The 23,692-nt window shown below is 51.5% G+C and overlaps 3 protein-coding genes across 3 annotated transcripts; 1 reads left to right on the forward strand and 2 right to left on the reverse strand.

The window, feature by feature from the left end:
• Positions 1 to 2,795: 2,795 nt before the first annotated feature.
• Positions 2,796 to 3,717, reverse strand: MED28 (mediator complex subunit 28). The gene is made up of 4 exons (XM_003741007.1): positions 3,566 to 3,717; positions 3,350 to 3,466; positions 3,084 to 3,264; positions 2,796 to 2,986 (listed from the first exon to the last, which is right to left on the reverse strand). Exons 1-4 carry the CDS (start codon positions 3,671 to 3,673, stop codon positions 2,865 to 2,867), a joined length of 528 nt encoding a protein of 175 aa, XP_003741055.1. The 5' UTR covers positions 3,674 to 3,717; the 3' UTR covers positions 2,796 to 2,864.
• Positions 3,718 to 5,311: 1,594 nt separating this feature from the next.
• Positions 5,312 to 15,457, forward strand: Bsg (immunoglobulin domain-containing protein Bsg). Its single transcript, XM_029110815.1, has 15 exons — positions 5,312 to 5,375; positions 5,921 to 6,069; positions 6,163 to 6,280; positions 6,567 to 6,660; positions 6,855 to 7,012; positions 7,127 to 7,243; positions 7,347 to 7,444; positions 7,554 to 7,650; positions 11,754 to 11,869; positions 11,973 to 12,047; positions 12,203 to 12,304; positions 12,402 to 12,522; positions 12,701 to 12,806; positions 12,930 to 13,024; positions 13,360 to 15,457. The coding sequence occupies exons 1-15, from the start codon at positions 5,312 to 5,314 to the stop codon at positions 13,473 to 13,475; spliced, it is 1,626 nt and encodes a 541-aa protein (XP_028966648.1). The 3' UTR covers positions 13,476 to 15,457.
• Positions 15,458 to 16,843: 1,386 nt separating this feature from the next.
• Positions 16,844 to 19,910, reverse strand: LOC100902777 (protein BFR2). Its single transcript, XM_003741009.2, has 2 exons — positions 19,762 to 19,910; positions 16,844 to 17,766 (listed from the first exon to the last, which is right to left on the reverse strand). Exons 1-2 carry the CDS (start codon positions 19,785 to 19,787, stop codon positions 17,400 to 17,402), a joined length of 393 nt encoding a protein of 130 aa, XP_003741057.1. The 5' UTR covers positions 19,788 to 19,910; the 3' UTR covers positions 16,844 to 17,399.
• Positions 19,911 to 23,692: the final 3,782 nt, after the last annotated feature.

Genomic DNA, 23,692 nt, shown 5'->3' on the forward strand with positions numbered 1-23,692 from the left:
CCCGAGATATAACGAGGCGTCTACTCTGCAGGTCCGTCGGCACAGAGATTTGGCGGCAGGGGTCATCGCTCTATTTTGCTAGGGTCTCTCCAGGCAAATCCGCCGAAATCCGACAGAACAGAAGCTATCCTTTCAGATCAGTTTCAGCGAGGATCGGACGAAGAAATTGAGAGAGACAGACGGCCGGCTGCTGCTAGACGCTGCAAATAAGTAGCCTCGAACTGTAGCTAGGGAGATGTTTTTTCCGCTGCAAGCTCATCCTCTTACTCTGAATCCCCTGCTTGACGTCGTCGATCGGTCGATGTGGACCAGGACGCCCGAGCCATTCGCATTGTTTGTCCTTGCATTATCACCATCATCAGTACCCCGGAGCCCGTTCGAATGTGCTCGGAGTCTCAAGACATTTAACTTCCGTAGATCGTCGGTATCATGGTCGTTTGGTCCCTCGTACAATGTCAGTCGTCCGCTGTCGATCAAACGTCTCGATGGGATTTCATCCTACCTTCGATTCTTCAACGGAACAGCCATCCCCCGGAACGAAATATTCGTCCACGGAACCCCCTGTTTCACCCTCCGTGTGGATGGCAGCGGAAATTTCGGTGAACTTGGAGGGAGCCAGAGCTGACTGAGCTCGAGAATCGGCGCCATCGGCGATAGAACAAAAGGCTTTTTTGCTTCTAGGGAATCCCTTGACTCTGGAATATACAGACCAACGGCCGCGCGGAAAGGCGAGTGGCCGCGAGTCCCCTGCCGCACGAGAGACCTTAAAATATATCTGTTGCCTTTCTTTTCGGTGCCACCAGCGACGGGAGCCCGCTCAAACGACCGCGTTGCGCGACTCGGCATGTGAAGGCCGTCGCGGCCTGAGAGGATACTCTTTGAGGATCGGTTGAGTTCCAATAGGTTCAGGATCGTTTAGGATTAGCCTCTGTCGGATAAACGGGTTGGAAGGATCTTGACGACTGGTTCTCGCGGCTTCGGATTCCACGGAGTGACTCATGTATTGCTGCTTGTCCATTGAATAGAAACGGATCCGGTTCCACAATTAGATCTATCTTTCAGAAACCTAGAATATTCGCTGGTCCATCCGCTGGCGCAGCAACGAGCGTCGTTCTCATCCCTGATTCATAGACTGAGATACAGACCTAAAGAAAGCGAGTGAGTGAGGCAAATTTTTCGAAAAACCCTTGTAGAATCGCATTCTTTGTGGTAAGCTCCAGACATTGAATAAAGCGCATCTATTTTTCAAGAGCGAAGTCATTTGTTCGCTTCAATCGATAGGGAAAATTCCAGGGACCAGCCCGATCCAGGTGGTAATTTTCGATTTCCTTCGCTGTTGGGAATATCGGGTGCGGGGTCCAGCTACATACGTGAGAGCTGACATGCCGGAAGACTTTAGCGTAGGATCCGGCTAGGCCTACGGTCATCTGCAGCCTGTGCAGACATCGCACATTTCACAAGCGTCGAGTGCGGCTTGCGTGGAATCTCTTTGACACTGTCTCTGTTCAAGATGAGGGTCGCGTACGCAGCAGATGAAGTCGTTCCTCGACGAATTCAGAGCGGGGCAAAGTTTCCGCAAGCTTTCAGTGAGACGTTTCCTTTCTCCTCGACAAGAATGAAAGTTTGGAATTAGGGTCATCGCTCTCAAAGCACAAAGGCGTGGAAGCGTGAATCTCGTGGAACCTACTCTGTGGATGTCCTGGGCAATGCTGGTAACAAAGTTCTGGGCGATGAAGATCGACCTTTTATGGCTGTTGGAGATATCTCGAGTGCCGTTCTCTCTGGTGATTGCCTGCCAGGTTGAATTTGCTTTGTAGTTGAACGACGATTTCTCAACCAGGCGTTTAAAAGTACTGCAAAGCAGTCGCAATCGAATGGTTAGCTTCGCACTGCTTGCGAAGCGCACTGACATACCTAGCTGTGTGTGTCGTTTCGGCCTGAGAACGGTTCGAAATCCAGGCGTTTGAGTTTGTGACCATCCCTAGCAGCTGCGCGGAATTTTCATGGAGCTTACTCTCGGAATCCGCCAAGAAAGCCGTCAATCGGCAGTTAATCGGAAGTCGCTGTCTCAAGAACATTGGACACCGATGCGTAGAAGTTGAAGACACATGTTTGCACAACACCTCGACCGGGATCTGGAAGGAGGCCCCCTTAGGCGTCGAGATGACTTCTCAGCCATTGGATGGCAAATAATTGAAGCTCAGCTGACCACTATGAAAAGACTGTCTGGAATCTGTGTGATCGACGTCCATTGGTGGCAGCAGCCCGGGATTGCGAGACTGAGGACGCGCTACAAACGAGAAAACTGATCAGTTCCTTGCTATCGATGGGGAACACGTCGATTGCTCTTGAAACTATATCTGGAACCGTCCCGCTTACCACGAGCCGGGGCCCGAGGTTTGGCTCCTTTTTTATATTCTGTCGAGATCTTTCCCTTAGCAATCCCTGTACTTGAGACGCGTGCAATCGCATTCAAATCTCGCTTGCTGAGACGCTGACTGAAATGACTCCATCCGGGTTTCAATTTTCTCAGAGAAAGCCGAACAATAGCGCTAGCGTCCGCAAGGCGGTGGGCGAGTCTTCGACGATTCCATTTCCTATGAAGAGTATTGGCGATTTCTCAGATCAAATCAATCTTCCGCAAGGTTAATCCCGTTAGAGGTTCACTGGCTTGGGTTACGAATGTAGGAGGGGGCGTTTGAGTGAAAAGGGCTCGACAGGTGTAATGGTGAGGTTTCTCAAAGTGAATCCGCGGTGAACAGATACGGTTCGAATAAGCGGTCGTACTATCATACATTTGTACAACTTCACCAGAATTTATTTACAAAAGCGGTAAAATAATTTCAGCTGAGTCCGAGATTGGATTAACTGGGCAGTCCACGGAACCCGCCTCCCGGCCCCACTTGCCGCCCCGGCGGTCCACCTTGCATTTGCATGGCCGGATTCATGGGATTCCCGCACATGTAGCCGGCGCTCATCGGAGCCACTAGAAGTTGACATATGTACTTAGGTTCTCTATTCCGAGCTCCGGAAATAATTTCGAATTCAGAATGACACTGCATTGAGTCTTTGGATGATCTCACCTGCTGCTATTGGCGGTTGTTGCGGGGAAGGTCTCTGCTGCGCCATGGGCATATTGTGGGGTGGTGCTCCGCTGCCGATGGAGGTGTCGCTGACCAGTCTCTGCCAATCGATCAGCTTCGCGTGGTACTTCTCGAGTAGCTGCTCTTTGCGCATCAATTCATTCTTCAGCTCCATGTTATCCTGAACGGGGGAGTAAAGCAATGCTGTGAGACTCGATTTCTTAGGCTGCTGGTGCGAGACGCATCTATGATGTCTGATTGCTCACCTCCATCACGATCTGTTCGGGCTTTTGAGGGGAAACCAGCAGTCGCTTTTGCAAGAAGAAGCACTCCATCTGCCTCGCGGTATCCAAAAATTTCCGCACGGTCTGCTCGACGGTAACCTTGGAAAAGGGAAACTTATGAGGAAAGTCCAAGGAACCAAGGGTGAATCGGCGTGGAAAAGAACGCCGAATGCTGGAGTCTGTCTGGATTCAACCTACTTTGATTTCGTCTCCATTATCTCTCGGTGCGAAGTATTCATTATTGGTCGTGGCCGCTATGCAAGAGTGGAATGCTGTCTCAAGCTCCTCTGCCAGATTTAAAGCCATCACTAGACGCGATTCTTTTGCTTCGTTTCAGATCGGAGAGCTTCAGCCGTATTTTTGTAGTCAGGTCCGGGCCACAAGGTAAAATCCAAGATGGCGCCTGATGCACTCTATGAGCGGGAAGAGCGCGGGATTTGAAATTCTGAGAGCTGTTGTCGAAAGACGGGAATGAAGTTAAGGTTGCTACTTCCTATGTCCAGCTTATTAGAGAGAATGAGAGCCAAAATGGCAGAGGACGCCCGCTCACGTGTGCCAGCTCGCTCCACATGCATCTCAAAAAACCAGGCTGATAATAATCGTAATTGACTCGTGAATTGTGTTGATAATTTCCTCCCGGGTGCGGTCTTCCTAGGATCTGTCCGTCCACCGGAGCACAATTTCCCAGGACAGGAATCGCCACAGCGGTAGAGTGAGACGTCTGGAATTCCTTCCACAGAGTACTTTTCGAGTCGCTCTCCCGACCCCCGGACATTTATGAGAATCGGGGACAGCTGACAGATCGTCGTGTGTACCCACGTTTCGATTGTGTGAAATCGGGAACTAGACTAGCATTGAGAGTGTACGGAGGATTCCTTCAGTGCAATCACATCGGAGCTCCGAGAAGGCGGAGTTTGAATCGATCGATTGAAAGGACTGCATTTTCCGGTGGTCGGCCCCGGCACTGATGCAACGTTTCATGACTTATCTGCCCTGTGGGGCGATTCGCTCGAAGCCCCTTCGAGTCTGGTTGAACCGATGTAGACTTCAAGCGAGAGCGAATCCGGTCGCTCGCTCTGGGAGCATGGGTCGGTCTCCCGGGAAGAGTTCTCTCCGAGAGGCGCCTCTCGTGATCACAAACAGAGAGCTGGAGTTTCTCCAAAGGGTCCGGAGTCCGGACTCTTGTCTTCCCGCTCTGAAAGCCGCTCCGACCGACTCCACAGCTGTTTGAGAAGTCACAGTGCGGAGGAACTCTTTCTCGATTCAGACTCAGACCGAAAACAGCGCATCTAGGAGATCGGACTCGACAATCAACATGACGCGTGTTCTCTCCGCGGATCGTATCCCGGAGGACATCGCGTCCGACTTCGACTCGAGGTGCGGCGAGCCTGAAACGAGCAGAAGGCGTCGTACGAGGGACGCAAGATATGAGCTGAGGAGGCCTCCTCTTCTCCTCGTTCTGGCTCGTTCGGAGATCGCTATGCTCGATGCGCAATCGGGAGCTCCGAGAGCCGTGGGTGCTTCGACTGTGCTATGCTCATGAATGTACTTCGGCTTTTGGATGAGCGACGGAATCGAATGATCGAGAAAATGAACAAAAAGTGGATGGTCGGGCTGGAGACGCCGAGTACGCTCGGACCCTAAACTCCCTGGATCGCGCATTTGCTCCGCGAGGGTCATCCGTGGCAGATCTCTCGAATGCTGCCGAGCGAACCCATCGCTTCTCGCCGAGAGAGCACTCAGTGCCGGCGAAAATCTTGACGAACACTGCCACCAACGAGTGCCGCTGCAAGAGCGATGCGGTAGCAGCCACGCCGTAGTATTCTTGGGCCCTAAACGGCCCTCACAGAGGGTCTGACACAGAACCGGAGTTCTAGAATAGCGGCCGCCTGGTTTGAGCGTGTGTCCCGCGGAGATATTGAGTGTTGCTCTCCCGCGACAAGCATGAAGACTCCGACATTGATATTGGTTTGGTGTACGCTCATCAAATTCAGCGTAGTAGCTCAGGGTGAGTTCGGACGAACGATATTGCTGATCCAAGCTCCTTTCGAGCTCGTGCTCGGGTTTAGTCTGTGCCGATCAACACCCTGGATGAAGCAGCTGAAACGAGATTTTCTTCTATTGAGGTGCTCTAGAACGCTTGAAATTAGCTTCCGGGCTGAGCTACTCTATGGTGATAAGATCAGAGCTGGAGGCACGAAGTCGCCCAAAAATAATCCAGAATTGATTCGGAGACAGCCAGCTGTCCACAGCGTTCACGTGCCGAGAGTACTCACGCCAAGAATTCAAAACTTGCTGTCAACTCTATCCCCTTTATTCCGATCGACAGTCCCTCGATGGCTTCATCTTTGCTCACCTCTTACCGGTTGAGCTCAGAGCTTTTCTTCTCGATTTCACGTTTCGAGCTGATGGGACGGATCGCATACAGTATCCTTCTGAATATTGAACTCCCGTTGCCAGACATTCTCACTATATTGGCTCGAGGGTCGAGCTCAAGGTCTGACTAGAGCTCCCAGGAACTTCCCAAATGTCGACTCTTGAACTTGTTTTTAGGTACTACAACATACTCTGGGCCGTTATACGTGAGAGTGGGGGAAGACTTCGTACTGAAGTGTAGCACGAATGCTTTCCGCTTCCCTAAATGGAGTCTCAATGGACGGAGCTTAGAAGACGATTTCGCGATTCAGTTTATCAGAGTCAAGGTTCGAGCGACTTCTCAATTCCCTCGTTTTCCCCACAATTTTCCGCCATGTATATATCCCGAGACAGGTTCTATTTCTCTGGCGTATTTGAAGGGAAACGGACGTCAGGAAGCAGAACTTCGGGTACTCGACGCCGGCCTGCAGCATTCCGGGGCATATAGCTGCGATCCATTCGATTCAGATAAACACCACGTGTACGTCGTGGACCCAGGTAGCTCTCCTCCTGATACAGCAATCGATTGATTTCGGGAGAAATTCATTTATTCCGAGCGGACCTTCCTCCTTCATTCATTCCATCGTCGTCGCACATTCGCTCCGTACCGGACATTAGAATCGAATCACAGCTGAGCACCGTAGATCTCAGTGTTCCCCGAAAGGGGAGGGGACGTTCACTGAGTCGTTGAGACAGTGAACGTGTCTTACGAACGAGATTCTTAGTCGAAGACCTTAGGATGAAGTTGTTCGATAAAACCCTACTGAGCAGTCTCGTGTTACAGAGAATGTCAACGACACCCAAAGGTGCTTCCTGATCAAGCCGGAAACATCGCTCGCGCTTGGCTGTCAGCCGGAATGGAAAACTCCATTCTTCTGGTGAGAATACTCATTTCGAAAATCCAATCCCGACACGGTTACGATTGACGCAGCTCAGAATCATCGTCGCAACTCGCCCGACTCTGTTAGATCAGAGTCCGACCGAGGACGTTTCACTGCCGGGACCCTTTTGTAGCTCATCGAAAATCCTCAACAGGACTTATACGAAACTGAAGTCGGAACTTTCTCCGAAGGTATTACGGTAAAGACGAGACCAGATACCTGCCGAAAGGTCATGTGGAATTGCGCACATCGCAGCTGCTATTCCATGGCATGCAACTCTCCGATGCCGGACGTTACATTTGTAGGAGTGTGAAAGATCCGCTTGTCGAAACAACGTATCACCTCGTCAGTGAGTTCCTGGGAGATTCTCAGACCACAGTCGGATAACTGGAGTTCTCGGCGCCCATTTTTCCATGAATACGTTGTTCCTCGATTAAAGTCTTCGAATTCCTTTGTATTCTAGCTCCTATCAGCACTCAACGTGATCATAGCTGGACCAAGGTCGCCCTTATAGGATCCTCAGTCGCATTGGATTGCGATTTCGTCGCCGACCCGCAGCCTCATATCGAATGGTTCATAGGTGAGGCCGACATTGTTCCTGAGACAGCACGGAGTGTCCCGACTCGAGGCCTGACATTTGAGCGCGAAAAAATGTCCTCAATGGTATTCTCCGTCTCCCTCAGGGAGTGATCACGCTGAGTTGAAGAAAAGAGCTCATCATCGAGTGCACATCTCAGTGAACCCCAGTACAGGAGTACCAAACTCCCGCTTGATTGTTCAGGTAGATTATTGAGTCAGGCGATCCGAAGAAAGTATATCTCCCTCCACCCCCTCCCTCCGACCCCGCCAGCGATCAAAGTCGATATCGGAACATGACGATCCGATTCCAGAACGTGAATCCCTCGGACAACAACGCATACACATGCCGAGCTTCGCATCTGATGTGCGGGATACAGACCGAACAAGTCGTGACCCTCAGAGCTCAACGTAAGTTCTGTGTCACGGGGCATCACACGCTAAGACAAGCATTCTCTCCCCTTCACGATCCCTTACAGCTAATAATAGTTCAGCTTGGTACGCGACCTTATCTCCCGCGAGCGAATCACTCCGTGAGCACGCTGGGAATATTTATGCCTCCGGGGACATGCGAAATCCGAAGCGAGTATGAACTCGAATAATAGCGCCAAATTTAAATGTCTCGGCTGTGGGAAAAAGCGGTCGTCGAACGACGGGAGTCTCCCGACGGGAATCCCCCGATGGGAGAGGCTCGGCGTGCTCCCGGGCTCACTTTCTTCCTCCGACAAAACCGTCGCGCGCGTCATCCTGAAGCATCGCTTGCCCATGCGCGTGGAATCCGCAAGTAGCAGCTACGCCTGCTCTAGAGGGAGGGCGGTACGTGTGGTACTCTGCCGCTATCGCCTGGCGCGGTGGCAACGTCCGTCGGTCGGTTGTCGCTGCTCGCCGCCGATGCAGGGTAAGACCTAAATTGAGAGAGGGCAAAGTGCTGCTGCTGCTTCTACAACTACTGCCGCCGCCGCCGGGCCACTGCCATTGTGTGAGCGGCTGCCGCTGTGAGAGAGTGAGTGCAAGGGGTGAGTGAGCGTGCAAAGAAGGCAGGCGAGCAGGCAGCCAGCCAGGGTAAAGAAGCTACCACCAACACCACCACCACGAAGGACGGCATCACCATCGACAAGAGGTCCCTGAAAAAACTGAAGCGATCACCATGCGCGCTTTGGCAATATTTTTCGGTGAGTCTTTCCCCTCGCTTCAGCGAGAATGTGTTGGTGAAGTCGAAAGAGCACGGTCGTGTCTTCTACCCTGTCCATCGCCCTTCCTCGTCAAAGCAGCGCGAGGCCCGCGATAGTCGAACGCGAAAACTCAAGTTCTGGATGGTCATGCCGTGTCAGATTCCGGAGCCAACTCTATTTTCGCTGAGTTTCTCATCCGAAATCGATGGTTCTGATCGGCCGTGTCAAGCTACCACCGCCTTGTTTAGATCATGGCGAATTCTATTCTGTCTTGATGACTACATCACTCGTAACAAGCGACCTGTTTTTTTTAATGCTCAGCTAGCTGACTAACTGTCTGATCGACGACGTGTAGGAATCCGCGCACTCTTAGAAACTGAGACTTGAGAGAGCTTAGTCGACGTGCAAGCGTGGTTTCCCCGTAAATCCAGCTGATTCCGACCATGAGGAACTCGAGACATCGAAATCCCGCATCATGGATGTCCCGCTGACATCTTATGCATTTTGCTCCCTGATCTCGCTTTGCACTCGTGGGTTCTCGCTTCCGGAGCTAATATTTGAGCATGATGATGGTCCTAAATAGCTCCTCCTAAAATTAGGAACTTCGAAGCTGCCATCATTAGGTTCGTGCCCGTCGCCGTTCGATTATAATTATCATCGGTCACGGTCTAGGCTTCTCCCAATCGCGACATGATCGGATATGGCAGCGTGAGGATGAAGAGACTAGGCGTATTCGCCGGTCGTTTCAAGCTTATGTTGTCCGGGAGATTCTGACTGACTTTCGGCGAAAAGCTGCATACATGACCGGCGGAAGCGTGGTCCATATTATCCTCCCATGAGTCTGAGCGTTTGATGATGAATGAGTGACTCCGAGAGCTGCCGGCCGTCATCGAGAGCTGTCGAATCAATTCGTCACCGCAAATGCTTGTTGTGGAACTCGATCCTATGATCGACATGCATTATAACTAGGTACATTCTGCGCGGTGTCCACGAGCCATCGATCATTCCACGGAGCGACAGGCGATCACGAACGAAAGATTCCATTCCCGGAATGGAAACCTCTCGCGCGGGACGGCTCGAGTACTCCTCCGAGATATTCCGTATATTGTCGCCGCTGCTTGTTGCGATCCTCCGAGGTAATGAGCATGAAAGGATCATCTTCACCTCTGTCCAGCTGATTGGACGTGACTCTCACATCCTTATGTCTACAATTCCGGATTTGTTGATTTCTATCTACGGCTGGTCAAAATTTCTGCTGTCAAATAATGTTGTCCTCCGTCTTGAGTCTTCTGCTATATCCATTTGCTCGTTTGTTTGTCTGTTCAGTCGTTCGCGGATTTTTTCGACGTGTGATTTGTTTCTTCGAGTGCTCGGTTGCTCGTGTCCTTTCAGACCGACTCAAGAGCTCCCTTGGAGTGGACATTGAGAGTTATAACACCGTTTGGCACGCCGCTCCGTGGAAATTCCCTCTACTCGACCCTGAACATGCTGTTCTATCGCGATAGACTGTGGATTTTCGTGCGATGAAAACGGATAACTGCTTAAAGTTCCACTTCGATCTCAAATATCCGACAGCGGATGAGCCGGCAGATGATTCATTCAAACCGGATGCAGGGTTGACCGAGCATGGAGCCGATTCTGAAGACGAGACCCTGACGAATTACGTCCTCTGACTCTCTTGACTTCGCCTATTCCCTTTTCCGTCGAGGTCGAGACGCCAGCTTGCCGATTCGCGGTTTCCGTAAATTGTGCGACAGTCAACAAATTTCTTCTTTTCTCTTTCCAGGGATCGCCGTCGTCGGGCTTTCGGGTGAGCATTCAACTCGAGACAACATTTTCGTAGATCATCTCGAGCGACCCTCGGAGATCCTGGCGCCCGGCGATTCTTTTTCTATTCGCTGTGTCGTACCATGGCACGATTTGGTCAACGCGTGGAAGAAAGACGACGTCGCTATCCGCTCTGGTTCCCGCTTCGCCATGACATCGGTTAAATTGAAGAGCGACGAAACGAAAAACCTTCTCAATGCTTTGAAATCATCACAGCTGCGTAGGAAAATGCTCGAAGTTCAGGTACCAACGCAATCCGCGGAAGACGAGGAGTCGTTCGCTCTGCGGAGCCCGGCCGGCGCCGGTCGTAGCCGGAACATGGACACGGGCAGTAAACGCAAAAGCGAGAGCGCTGGAGCTGCGCTGCGACTCGAGGATAAGCTCGAATCGTTGGCGAAACAAAAATTGGAAATGTGGACCCTGAAAGTCGACCAGGTGGAGATCTCGGACTCCGGGAACTATTCTTGCGGAGAGAAGGCCGAAACTTATTTCTCGCTGAAGGTGGAAAACCGAAAAGCTGCACGGAGCGGAGAACTCTCTGAAGGCAAGAACTGTCCATTGTATCCATGTTCATCACTCTTCATCACCATCAACAGCAGAGGAAGCCAGTCAGAGCGTCTGAATGTCTGCTCGTGCGCCCGCTCGCGCGCGCCAGTCCGATCTCGCCCGAGAAGAAGAGTCTGTCAACAAGGCGGTTGATAAGAACTGCAGTTGATTGGACCCCGCGTATCGCATCAATTCGCCAGTCTTGGACGTGCCGTAGATTTCACAGCTTCCCGCGCATGAATCTCTGGGCTTTCTTTCTGTTGGATTCTGTTGCTGGGTGTCTCGATCGTGCCTCTCGGCGGCTGCGTTCGTCTGAACAACTCGCTGCCGACCTTCATACGACCCTTACTTCATTCCTCGATTTGTTTTCGAGTTTGATCGCAGCCTAGGCTGGACTGTTCCTTGATTCGGCTCGGAACAGGAAGGTATTGCAACGACACAGTGTTCAGTATAGTCATGCCTCGACGACCAGTCGGTCGTATTTCCACTTGTCACCACGATCATATCGTTGGAATCATGACAAGCTGCGACTGCAGTAATAGCTCGCTGTAAAATGAATGGCCATAATTATTCTCATCTAAGCGGAACCTACAGTCATAATGCGATTATGACTGCAGGCGTCGCTCGTACGGGCATCCTCTTCGCCCCGGCTTGCCGAGAGGATGTCCCTACACCCAATATTCGGGGTCCCTCCTTGAGAGAGGTTAATTTCCGAGCGGCTAGAGACCGGCCACCATTCTGTGTGCGCCTTCTTTCTTCATTTCTTGTCATGGAGCCTGCTGAATGTCAGAGTACGATGGGAATGGGGGTCTCACCGTGCGACTTAGCGGAGGATAATCGTATTCTCGCCAGGGTTGATTGAGTGATCGTACCATTCATTGATGCAGAATATTCTAGGCTGTCAATATTCGTTTGCGCTCCCTTACGACTGAGAGCACGATGGAGTCAAATGCTTGTGATTGCTTACAGAGTCCGAGATTTTGACGAACGAGGCAGAGACGGAGTACGGATACCACGGCGTGGTCGTCAATGCAAAATCTCAGAAGTTAGTCCTCAAATGCAACTATACCGGGTACTGGAAAGATGTAAGCAGTTGCCGTCGTCTTTTATAAGATTTTCTTCCGCCGTTATTAGGCGTCATCACTGTAATCGATACTGAAATTGATTTTTGTCAACTTGCCTTCACAGGACGCGGAACCGCCGACGTATGTCTGGCTCAAGAATCAATCGGTCATCAGCGAGAGCTCAAAATATCACATCAAGGTCTCCGATATTCTATTTGATTCTGCACGTTCAGACGAGCGGTCCTTGGATGAACTCTCGGAGCCTTGGCTCCTTGAGAAATCCGCGGAATTCTCCCCTACGATCCCTCACATTACTCTCCCACGATCAACTCACAGAGTCCCTTCTGATTCCAGAACGAGGGTCCGGCTTCCACTTTGACAGTGACTAATTGCGATGTTTCGGACGCCGGCAATTATACGTGTAAATTCAATAATGATCAACAAGCTACCCTGATGGTGAGTTTGGCTCAAAGGCCGCGCCCGGAGGATCAACCGATTCGCAGAATGCAGGGGGAGGCACTCATAAAAACCGCCATTTTTTTCATTCGAACAGGTATTCATGTACCCGACGATAGATCACGTGGAGGGATCGAAAATCCAGGTTCAGGGAGATCCTCTCACGTTGCTATGCAAAGTTCGTGGAGTCCCCACTCCGACTGTCACATGGTACAAAGGTGCGTTCTCCGCTTATCGTCCGGTGGGACTAAAGTCGATGTAGATGTTCGGAGTCCAACATCCGGAGCTTCATCGCGGAACGAGGACCGATCATATGCCCAGCTTTTCAGCCTCTCAGCCAAGGATCTGACTGAGCCAGGGCAGATCATGGCTAATGATTTTATCCATTTTTCACAGAGGATGCGCAGCTCGAAGCCGACGAGCGGGTCGAGCTCATTGAATTAGAGGGCGTCGCCAACGCGAAGCTCGTCATCAAGGACTTGCAGTATCAAGATAAAGGCCGGTGAGTGAGTCAGACCTTTTCATGAAGCTTTCACTTTATTCTCTCTCGGAAACCTCTGGCCTCTCAAGCAGTCCTTATGGAGCGATCGGGTCCCGTCTCACAGACCCCATCCTCTCATTCCAGTTACGTTTGTAAGGCTAAAGCAGCCAACGTTACGCGCTCAGTGGAGATCAACGTTCGCGTGAAGGATAAATATGCTGCGCTCTGGCCATTCCTCGGTGAGTTGAATTTTGTCGCCACTGATATGTGGCCCACGAACAGACTGCAGGACGCCCACCGGGAGAGTACCCCAGTAGCTCCCCACCGGAGCTCCTCCGAATGATTCCGATTGATGAGCACAGAACGATGGAGAAGCCTTCCCGCGGGGCTCATTCCATTCCGAGATACGGGGAGCAGTATCTGTCATGGGCGCTTCTTCAAAAACTCCCTGCACCGCTTTCCCCAACGAGACTTCCTGTAGAGCGAGTTCCTCAACCACGAATTTCTTGAGCTCCCCTCGGACATATACATTGCGTTCATGAACACATATTTAAAACGAATCTCTTGCCTTCAGGAATCTGTGCAGAAGTCGCCATCTTGTGCACAATCATTTTCATCTACGAAAGACGTCGCACGAAGCCCGAATTCGAGGATGACGATGACAAGAAGGAGTCGTCGAGCCGCAAATAATTCCCCGAGATGCCTCTTACTGCCACGATGCATCGATCAACGCTTTAACTGATAGATTCAGCGGACGGGAGGGATAGGCCCACATTATTTGAAGTGTGCATCGATGAAATATCTTGCGGCCTAGATTATGTACACAATGTCCGTGCACACGGGTCCCCTTCCGTATGAAGCTCGCGGAATCGCGCGGTTCTTCCTAGCTGATTTCCCATCCCGAACTCTCCTCCAGAGGAATATCCGCATGATCGAGGTAGCCCTCGACGGAGCCATCTGACAGCCCTCAAGGGACTTTCCCTTTGCGATGACCTTCCGAGTCCCCTCTATTGAGAAAGGGGGGGGGGGGCAGAGAACGGGCATTGATTTCCAGCCCAAACACCTCGCAGGTCTTCAAGACGGCGCCTTTTTTGAGGGCTAGACTTCCTTATGGTGATGAGACTAGTTAGGCCTCCCAAGGCTCATGGGTGTTTTGCGAAACGACATGGCTCAGAGGCAAGAGTTGTTCTTCGCCGTTTTCGCTATTCATCATCGCGCTCGCGAAATGGGCGTTCTCTGAGCGAACGACTGTACACCGGTTGTCGTCGCCGTACCCTGCGATATTCCCGGCGGAGGAATAAGAATTATGATGAGAATGGCATTATCTTTCCTACGTTCAGAATACGATAACCGTGTATTACTTTGTAAGGGAGATGGCTCTCAAAACTGTTCTGACCAGTACGACGAGGGGTACAACAGGATGAACGGGATGAGTTTTCGCGAGGATGGAGGAAACAGAGCTGTTGCTGTCGTGTTCATAGGAGGAAGCATTCGCTTCGGTTATTATTTAAACCTCTCCGAGTTCGGCTGACGCTTCTCCCGTTATGTAGAAAGCGCCATTCTCTGTTAAATAATGTTAATGTTGACGAGGAGGCGCATAGTTTTGATATGTTTCCCTAGAAGCAATCCTCCCATCATTAAGAGCTCGATTTTGATAGACAGTAATCACTCGCCTCTCGTTTCGCCTCTTGGAAGATGATGAGGGAGGAATCTCCCTCCCATATTCGAACGTTCCCGGAATACACTCTTAAAAGTTTTCCTCTTCAATAATCTTCTCTCAAAGCGGTGATGTACCGTTAGTGGTGGTCCTTATACGTCTCGTTCATATATTTTCCTCAGGAATCTTCCCTGGAACTATCCGAGTCTCACGATTCTTCCCCGATCGTTTCACGCTCGCAGTTCCTGGAGATATCCTCCACACTTCTCACCGTAGAGCTCCCGCACAGTGCGCCGAGCCGCCAGATTTCCCCCTCATACCTCTCCATGGAGCCCGATAACGGCAAATGACCAATTAATTCATTCACGCTCAACTCCTCCTTGAGACTCTTTCCCGCATGGTATATCGTTGAATATTCATGTGTTCGGTATCTCGCTCGACAATGTTTGATCCTAATGATAGTGCTCGCAATGTTTCTCTTTTCGACATCAGAACGACGGAAGCAGCAAACCGACGAATAATGACGTTTAATTATGAACTGCATATCTATCGGAGAGAAGGAGAATGCGAGTCGAAAGACCCGAGGATTCACTACGGCAGACGGGGAGTAAAGAGCGAATTGGAAATTCGCAATTTTCATGGTGAATTTAGCTCCTCTCTTGGAACGAGGATAGGCAAGTCAAGGCTATCAACCACGACACTGGAATGGAGATCAAGAAGCTGGATCACCCATGATGATGTGTGAAGAGGGTCGGGGGTGCTTGAGTCTTTTTTATAAGTCGGCTTGACCATGAAGACATAACAAGAACCACATATAGAATTTATATTCAATTGTTAGAGCGGATTCGAACGGAGCGTTGAATTTTTGCATCACATAAATAGATCTTTAACGTTATAGGAACTCTTTGCGCCGCTGGTAGTTCCACTTGAAGACTTCACTGTGACTTACCGCAGCACGAGTGAAAGTTATGAGACACTTGATCGTAATGATATACTGCTTTTAATAAAAATACTCTAGAAAGCACATGACTCCTTAATTTGACGAAGCACCTCTTCTCGAACTCTTCGCAACCCACGAAGGCACGCCGGACTCCAGAACTCTCATCACAAATTATACGATCACTGCCATCGATCTGAATGAGCTGAAGGGTGGGCAAGCTTCGTTTCAAGGTCGGGGTCTCAGACAGCCGCCCCTCCCTCATTGACAGACCCCTGGAATTATATTCTTAGCGAAGAATGAAGCCAGAGTCCACATTCTGATTGAATACCGAATCAGAGCAGAATTATTCGACTATTTGACATCTCTCTCATCCCGTGGACACCTCCATTTCATCTTGCTTGCGGAAGCCCCGAAACGGTCTCGTCTGCGAAGTAGACGCGCGTGACGGGTGACCGCAACTTGAATTTCTGCTCGCGGATCGTCCCGCTCGAGCTTCCATCAGTCGGGGATGCCAACTTCATGGGCGCCTGAGTGAAAACCGGTTGTTGACCCCTCCGCCGACCACTGTCGGCATGTCGATGCAACCCTGTTGTGCTGCTGCTGCTGCGGCGGCTACTTGCCGTCGGCGCAGGGGGACTCGAGGCGACACGATTTTGAAGTTCCGAGCCGAAAGTCTTGAGCATCACACGATGAGGAGCCGCTCCGATTGGATGATTCTTCCAAGGATCCGGTGGACCCATTCTGGGCATGGAAGTCTCGCCGATTTTCCGAGCTCAGACGAACCGCTCGTGATTGAGTCTTGATCATGAGAGACACAACCTTCCCATCATTCTCGACAGCTCGTCGACGCCTTCTTCGCTCAACTCTTTTCCTCTGAGGGCGATGGAGAGAGGTTGGGGATCTGAGTGTACGAGGATTTGACGTCGAGAGCGCGAGTCGTTCATGAGCTCCTCCCACGCCAGGCCTGAGATCTTCTATCCAGTGGCAGAAATCGCCGGATCAGCAGCAGAAGAGGTCTCAGAGCGCCCGAGCCTCGAGCGAATCGAATTCGGTGGTATTCACACAGCATTATGCAAGGGTTCATCGGGTGGGTCACTCAGGCGGATCTTCCGCTCGATAAGATCGCTGCCCGGGTATTCTCATTTTACGAATTCTTTCGACTCGGTCGCTAGATGAGCGGATTCTTCGCTTTCCCGGAGCGATATGGACGCCACAGACGTTTTCCGATCACGCGGGATCCGCCGAATGTTTGCTGGAGAACCGGGAGAGTCCTCTCGTTCGATGTAAGCTTCTGGACTTCTTTCCTTCTTACTCTGAACTTACTCTTCTACTACTTCTTACTCTAACCAGCTATAACGAAATCCAGAAACACGCCGCCCGCCCCCGACGAGCTCACCGATGCAATCAATTCGAGCCGAGCGCGAGAGATTGCGCTCGTTCTACAGAAGAAAGACGAGAATATTTTGTACAGTGAACCTGTCCCGAGAATCCGGGAAGGCAGTTGTTCCGTCCACATTTATTTTATACAGTCTACCACCTTCAGCTTCTTGTGACGACACACCACCACCACTTGCTGTATGTTTGTTTGCTTGTTTTTCAAGGGAATGACGATTCCAGAGGGAAGATGATTGTAATTACGAGATTAAGAGTAATGATGTATTATTGTCATGACAGTGTGACGATCAATAACCTGGATATACAATTTGCCTGCTTCTGCTGCCGCTGCTTCGAGCAGCTGGGATTATCATGAGCTATGGTAGTTGCTGTCGATGTCGTCAAGATGGGATCGGATTCAGAAGGAAAGCATTCTTGGTGATGCTTTTGTTGTTTGGTGTGGTGTGGTCTTATCCCGCCCTCAATCATCGATCGATCTTACTTTTCTCCTTGCTTTTTCCGAACAAACGAATGTACAAGTGCCCACTGCGCTGCTGGTTCACATGATTAGTGACCAGGAACCAATAAATTATTAGGATCCCCTCTTCCCTGCTGCTGCTGTAGTAGTTCGGTCGCGGAACGTTTAAGCGGCTTCTTCAGCCTCGGCAGGGGCGGAGTCCTCGGCTTCGACAGCGGGCTCTTCGACGGTCTTGATCTTCTTCTTGGGGGAAGCGTCTTCGGACTCTTCCTCAGCGTCGCGCTTGTCGTCTTCGGCTTCGTTGTCCTCAGCGCCGGTCTTCTCATCCTCGTCGGCTTCGTCGTCCTCCTCATCATCATCGGCGTCTTCCTTATCCGCGCCGTTCAGAGCTCCGTTCGTGTCCTCCTCGGTGGAAGTGGGCTCCTTGTCCTTCTCGGCGGCCTCGGTGGGTTCCGCGGGCTTCACGCCTTCGGGAACTTCTTCGGCTCCCTTTGTGGGCTCGGTGGGGACCTCCTCCACGGGCTTCTCAGTGCTGCGAAAAGAAGGTTCGGCGTTAATTGACATTCGGGTCTACGATTGGGGAGTCAGATCGAGAGGAAATATGATGTCGGCCCGAGAATTCCCGAAATATAGAAAATGCGTTAATTTTTTGGGGAATCGCTGATAAATGTTGATTGAAATCGATTAAAAATAATGAAACGATTAAAAATCATAGACGTTTCCGCCGGCTAGCCCAACGTCTCGAGATTGACCCAGCGACCAAGCATCCGAAACGACGCGGGACAAACCGACGACGGGCAAACGAAGGAGTGAGAGCGAGCAACGTTCTCAAGCACAGGTCACTGGCTTCGTTGCTTCACAATAGAAATGGCGCTAGCCAGACCGGCGGATAGATTGAAGGCAAGCTATCGCTTCTACCATGAGGTCGCCGTCAACCAAGCAACCAACCAAGCAGGCGGGCAGGCAGGCAGGCTGCGAAACCACCCGACAGCTAAGCGAGCCGGCGGCTTCGACGACCCTCGCTGTCCCCGTGCAACAAAAGTCGAAAATTCGGAGAAGGGATCGGGGAATTCTGTCTCGAAGGCGGGTGACAGTTCTCGCAACGCCGATACGTGCACGTTTCCCACGAAAATCGAAGCGTCTCGATACCCCAGGGGATCCACGCTATTGTTATACGAGGAAAACGCGGTATTTCCCCCCTCCGATGCCTCCCCTTTCCCAAAGTGCAGCTCGTTCTTATGTTGAGCTTCCCTTCACCATGGGTCCGGCACTCGTCATAGTGAGAGGGAGAGCGGACGAGCAAGCGAGCAGTCAGGTTGGAGAAGGCGCGAGAGTGAGAAAAACTAGGGAACTTCAAGAGCGGAGCCTCCGCACAGAACTTGACCGCTTGTCTGAGTGAGTGAGCTAGAAGAAGCTAGCCGGCCAGCGTGAGCGAAGAGCGCGAGAGGAATATCGGCGGCCATATTGACTTGCGTGGAGCGCGCCAAGCGGCCGAGCGGAGCATCCATCGGCGCCAATAGCAACGCTCGATACGAATCTCAGGTTCCGGATCCGTCTAAAATTGCGTTACAAGGTGGATAAGATGACACAATCGATGCCGAATGACAGTATCCACCCCGAGTAGCTCGCCGTATGCGAATCCGAACCCGGAAGATCGAATTTTATTCAGGAACCGTGTGCACGAGGCAGACCCATGCCGCTCGAACGGCGTTGGCCGGCTTCGTGCCGATACACGCTTTGACATTTCGCAGAGTGTCAGAGTTCGATGCGGTCGCTCAGACAAGCTTCAGCAAACCCGAACGAATAAGCAATGGTTGGCTCTGGTGGCGGTGGCGGTCGTGATGAGTGCAATGGCCGACGCTGCTGCCGCCACCGCCGCCGCCATCCATGCTCTATATGAGAGCGCCACGAGAGGATTAACGAATTCTAGCGTGAGTCCGTTGCAAGAGCTTCCGATAGCGATTTCCCGCTCCCGGGGTACCTGTGAGCCTCTGACAGAGCTCCGAGAGCTCAGGAGGCCACTGACAGCGATCGTAAGCGGAACTGGCCGAGGCCCAACGCTCGGCATGCTTGGCGCTCGATGAACTGCTTCGGTGAACGAACGATACCGAGAGTTTCAAGCGCTCGGATGTTTTCCGCGAAGAATGAGCAGAGCGACAGGGAGACATTTGAACTTATACCTAACCCTAACGTGTGTGCCGAATGTCTCGACAACGCGATGCCGCTGTTTCGGAAAATGACGACGACGGCATGAGTTTCTACAGGTCGTCAAGCGACTGAGCGCGCAACACGATTCGACGACAAGCGCGGTCACAAAATACCGACGAACGTGTACCGTTCGGCCACTAGACGAGCAGCATTACTGCAGCACGAGGCAACGCCACCAATAGGAGCCGCAACGATGTGCAATGGCATCCTATGCGATGCCAACGGAACCGAACGGTTCCATAGAAGGAATCTCTGAATTCTGAAAGTATAGAGATTCTGTGGGAACCTCACGTCGAATATGAAACGTTTCGAGGCTTACCTTTGGCGGCTGCGTGTGGCGGGCATTTTCGCTTGGTTAGCAGGAATGCTGAGTACCTCGAAGACTTAAGGAAATTGAAGAGATCCGACAGGTAGATGCTCGCAGTAGCTCGACCGGCGATGGAGTGGAAGCCGACGCACTCACGCCGCGAGACCTGGCTGCGACAAAGCGCCCTCTTTCAACCTGAACTGGCGGTGGGGGCGCCACTGTGCCGTGAAGTGACTGATTTTCAATAGATTTTCGCTCAAAATCGCGATTTCCGCAGGAGATTTGTGTCCCTGACGAGTTCGGTCGACTTCAGAGTTCGTTTCGTATCGAAAAATCCCGGGAAAACCTGCGATTTTTCAATGTTTCTGTTGAGGCTTCATTTTGTTCAATCAACACCAAGGGGACAAAATTCTAGTTCAAAACGATAGCGACCGATGTATACAACGTTTCTCGAGACTTTGCATCTCCTGGAAAGAGGTTTTTCATCAGGTTTTCAACATTCGCCAGCTGTCAACAACCTGTGGGCGCCCGGTAAAATCGCGATGGCGGCTTTTCTCGGCGCCGAATCAACGGGCGCGTCCGGGCAACGAGCACACCAAATGGCGCATGCGCATTAACATTTCAGAGCCTGTCGGGTTCTTGAAGAAGCCGTGGGGCTGAATTTCCGACGAGACGCTTTCAATATTTGACGAGCCATATCGTTTCCAAGAACCCATAAGTCGTCGTTGTCGTCGTCGAACAGCAAGCGGGAGAGGGAGAGGAAATGACGACGATGACGACAACGACGACGACAACAACAACAACGAAGAGGAGGGAAGTTCGCTACCGCTGCGCGCCGCCGCTGCGACGACTGGTGCTATTGCCGAAGAAAACGAAGAGATCTACGCGAGTCCCTCGCAGCCGCTGACTGACGAGCGCGACGACTACAACGAGCAAGAATGAAGCCTCGACAGCCGCCGCCGCCACCGCCGCCTCAGAAGCGACGACCGTTAGAGCCAGCGAAGCAGACCCGCTGCCGATGGTGAAGAAACTGCTCAATGCTTGACGACGACTGGTCGGTCGGTCGGCCGGCCGGCTAGCCAGCCAGTAAGCTAGCCTAGCTTCAGAATGGTCGTCATCGCGCTGGCTGTTAAGCCTAACCACGAGGCGCACAGATGCGGGGAACATACATGAATTCCTGACTAGGCAGCTTTTTCCTCGTCGGAATGGTCTCCATTCCGCGATATAGAAGCCGTCGGCCTTCGGGAATATTTCGTAGAGGACACGGAATAGAAACATCGGAGGGAGGAATACTCTCTTAGCCCTCTTGAAACACTCAAAAACCATTGGTATGGTGGCTGCTGCTTCGTTGAAGGAAATCCTTCAGGTCCATCGCCGGGAAGATTCACCCGAAATCGAGTCAGAGCTTCTCGTCCGAGCTCGGCCGCCTGGAACTCCGGCGTCTTGGAATCTTCTGCTTCTTCATGTATCAGTAGCTCGCAGAACAAGCTACAGCTTGAAAGCTTCGTGTTCTGATTCCCATCCGTCATATTCAACCTCGGCGCACTCATGAATCATCCCGCGGTAGGATCAGCAGTTGCCTAGAGCTGTGGCTAGAGAGTTTATGTTCGAGGATGCCTCGAGGGATTCGGCGGGATCCTCGTGTCCCTATACACTATACACCTTCCAAGAAGCAATTTCATAAATTTATTATCTTGAATATGGATATGCTCCGAGAACAGCGCAACCTTCGGATGTCGTCGGTCGTCGCCCATGTCTTAATCCAAGGTGACAGTCGAGAATGACGGAAAGAAAGCGATTTGATGGAAAAAGTTTTCAGACGGGCAGATTCGCGGCTCGCGTCACCCTGAGGCCATAGGGTTTGTTGGAACCCTTCTCGAGAACCTCTACTTTGAAAGCACTACCACAGTGATTGGACAGTAGAATCCCATCGGTACGAGAAGGAGGGGAAAATTTATGATATAAGACGTTTCCGAGCCGAGTGTGGAAAATAGAGAACGAGGGGAGCGGTGTTTCGAGACAGAGAGAGGGATAAGGATCCTAAATAAACATGAGCGAAAGCAGACGACGCAAGTCAGTTGCTGGCGCGCGGATGTCAGAGCGATGGAGCTGTGTTTCCCGGACTGAGCGAGTAGAGATCGCCATACCATTATGTTACTTCCTTACTCAGGTACGATCTTGAAATATTTCAGATTCCTGCGACTTGACAGAATTTTCTTCATATGAGACGAGCCTAGGAGAACCGATGGTGACGGTTCCGTGTCGGAAACTTCAAATCGAAAGCCTGTGCAATTCCAAGTCCTAGCGTCAATTCCATGGAGGGAATCGGAGAGCTACTGGAAGAGGCTCAGTCAACATAGGTGTCTCACGCAGATTCAACTCTTTGACCGGGGAATAGGGTATGTGGTCCATCATAAACGCTCATACTATGGTTTGGTCTATTGTTATATAGATCTCGAGTGTGAGTCGTTACGATATCATAAGACTACGAGAGCGTGATATTAGTATAAGTCATTAGGTGCGATTCTTCTATCTTCCCGATTCTGATGGGTTCGATTTCGTCTCCTAGAGTGACAATCATCTGAAATGAAAGAACTCGATGACCACTGCCTTGGACAGGTGGACTTGCGAATGTCGGGACCGACAGCGAGGGTCGTCGGCTGGAGGTAAAACTCTCGGGGAGCCCGTCTGGAATGGAGCCTCAGTACCGGGATTCAGCGATTATTCGGACTTGTACGGTGAGTCGCAACTCAAAATGAGATCGCTTATTCCTTGCTGGAACCAAACGAAGTCCTCGCTTGTCGATCCTCGTTTCCGGGACGAGCGCACCCTGACCCTTTTGTAGACGAGAAGCAAACGTTTTCTCTGACACAGCTCATTCTCTGCAGCGCAGCGGTGCAGGAAATGACGGAAAGGAGCTCCCGGTCTCGACTCTACCGGCTCGCGAGCACTCCGGCCGTGCCCTGTGTGGCATCAGCTCCATTCCAGCATCTCTCGGCTGGCGGCTGAAGATTTCTCCCGGATCTGGTCGATCGGGAAGCCCCGGACTAATGCAAATGACGCGAAGGAGCAGAGATCTGATGCATTGGGTCTCGAGTCTGGAGCCAAATCACCGTACGATCCTATGACTTACGATATGGCGGAGCCTCTGTCCGTGTTGGATTCCCTGATGATGATCAGTCCTTGCTCTCGGTTAAATCAGCGTTGGTTTCGCCGACAGTGTCGTCGGTGTCGGTACACTTGGCGGCGAACCGATGCCCAAATTAGGTCAGGTCCGGAGGGTTTTTAGTAAGGAGAGGATCGGCCTCGGGATTCTGTATTGGGGGAGCCGAGCTTCAGGGTTCTGTACGCTTGAGTCGGAGCTGAGCTGCCTAATTATGTGGCATCTTTCCGTCATTTCAATAAGTCATTGGAAGTAGTGAGGATTGACTCCATCTTATGAACCCATCCCGGACGCCGGACTTTGTCAGATGCCCGCGAAACATTTGAGGAGATCGTGTAGCGAAATTCATTTTATTCCCACTGTAGGGCGCTGTCGATGATGCTCGCAATCCCGTGAACTTGATCCATCGTTGATGAGCATTTATCTGAAATCTATTTCGTTTATGAAGTGCGATTCTTCGATAGATTCGGTCCACATCCCTGCAGGAGGAGGTTCTCGGGAAGTTTCGACACACTCGGCACAGGCGGGCCGGTGTGACATTCCTCAAGGGGGTGGTCTCTCCGGCTCGGAAATCTTGAGAACTCCAGCTTTCTTCCAGAACTCATATCATGGACTGAACTCTGAAGAACCCGGGAGGCTCACGGTTTTGCACCCTTGCGTCCGAGCGGGGAGTTCAGTTCCGCAAGGAACTGAGCGCTCGTGCCTCCGTGAGCAGCCTAATTCCAAAGGGTCGGGCCAAGAAACGGCAACTGTCGGAAACAGAGTCAATTTCGGTAGCCT

This window comes from Galendromus occidentalis, unplaced genomic scaffold, assembly GCF_000255335.2.
Source record: "Galendromus occidentalis unplaced genomic scaffold, Mocc_1.1 scf7180000077121, whole genome shotgun sequence".
NCBI classification, from domain to species: Eukaryota; Metazoa; Arthropoda; class Arachnida; order Mesostigmata; family Phytoseiidae; genus Galendromus; species Galendromus occidentalis.

What these genes read in the sequence shown, in the direction of transcription:
- MED28 (XM_003741007.1), bottom strand. Translation starts at nt 3,673, where the DNA reads ATGGCTTTAAATCTGGCAGAGGAGCTTGAGACAGCATTCCACTCTTGC. An exon ending in ATAATGGAGACGAAATCAAA is followed by an intron (nt 3,467 to 3,565) that starts GTAGGTTGAATC and finishes CCCTTTTCCAAG; the next exon opens with GTTACCGTCGAGCAGACCGT. An exon ending in CCGAACAGATCGTGATGGAG is followed by an intron (nt 3,265 to 3,349) that starts GTGAGCAATCAG and finishes TCCCCCGTTCAG; the next exon opens with GATAACATGGAGCTGAAGAA.
- Bsg (XM_029110815.1), top strand. Translation starts at nt 5,312, where the DNA reads ATGAAGACTCCGACATTGATATTGGTTTGGTGTACGCTCATCAAATTC. An exon ending in TGGAAAACTCCATTCTTCTG is followed by an intron (nt 6,661 to 6,854) that starts GTGAGAATACTC and finishes CTTTCTCCGAAG; the next exon opens with GTATTACGGTAAAGACGAGA. An exon ending in GACTGTCACATGGTACAAAG is followed by an intron (nt 12,523 to 12,700) that starts GTGCGTTCTCCG and finishes CATTTTTCACAG; the next exon opens with AGGATGCGCAGCTCGAAGCC.
- LOC100902777 (XM_003741009.2), bottom strand. Translation starts at nt 19,787, where the DNA reads ATGCCCGCCACACGCAGCCGCCAAAG. An exon ending in GCCACACGCAGCCGCCAAAG is followed by an intron (nt 17,767 to 19,761) that starts GTAAGCCTCGAA and finishes TTCTTTTCGCAG; the next exon opens with CACTGAGAAGCCCGTGGAGG.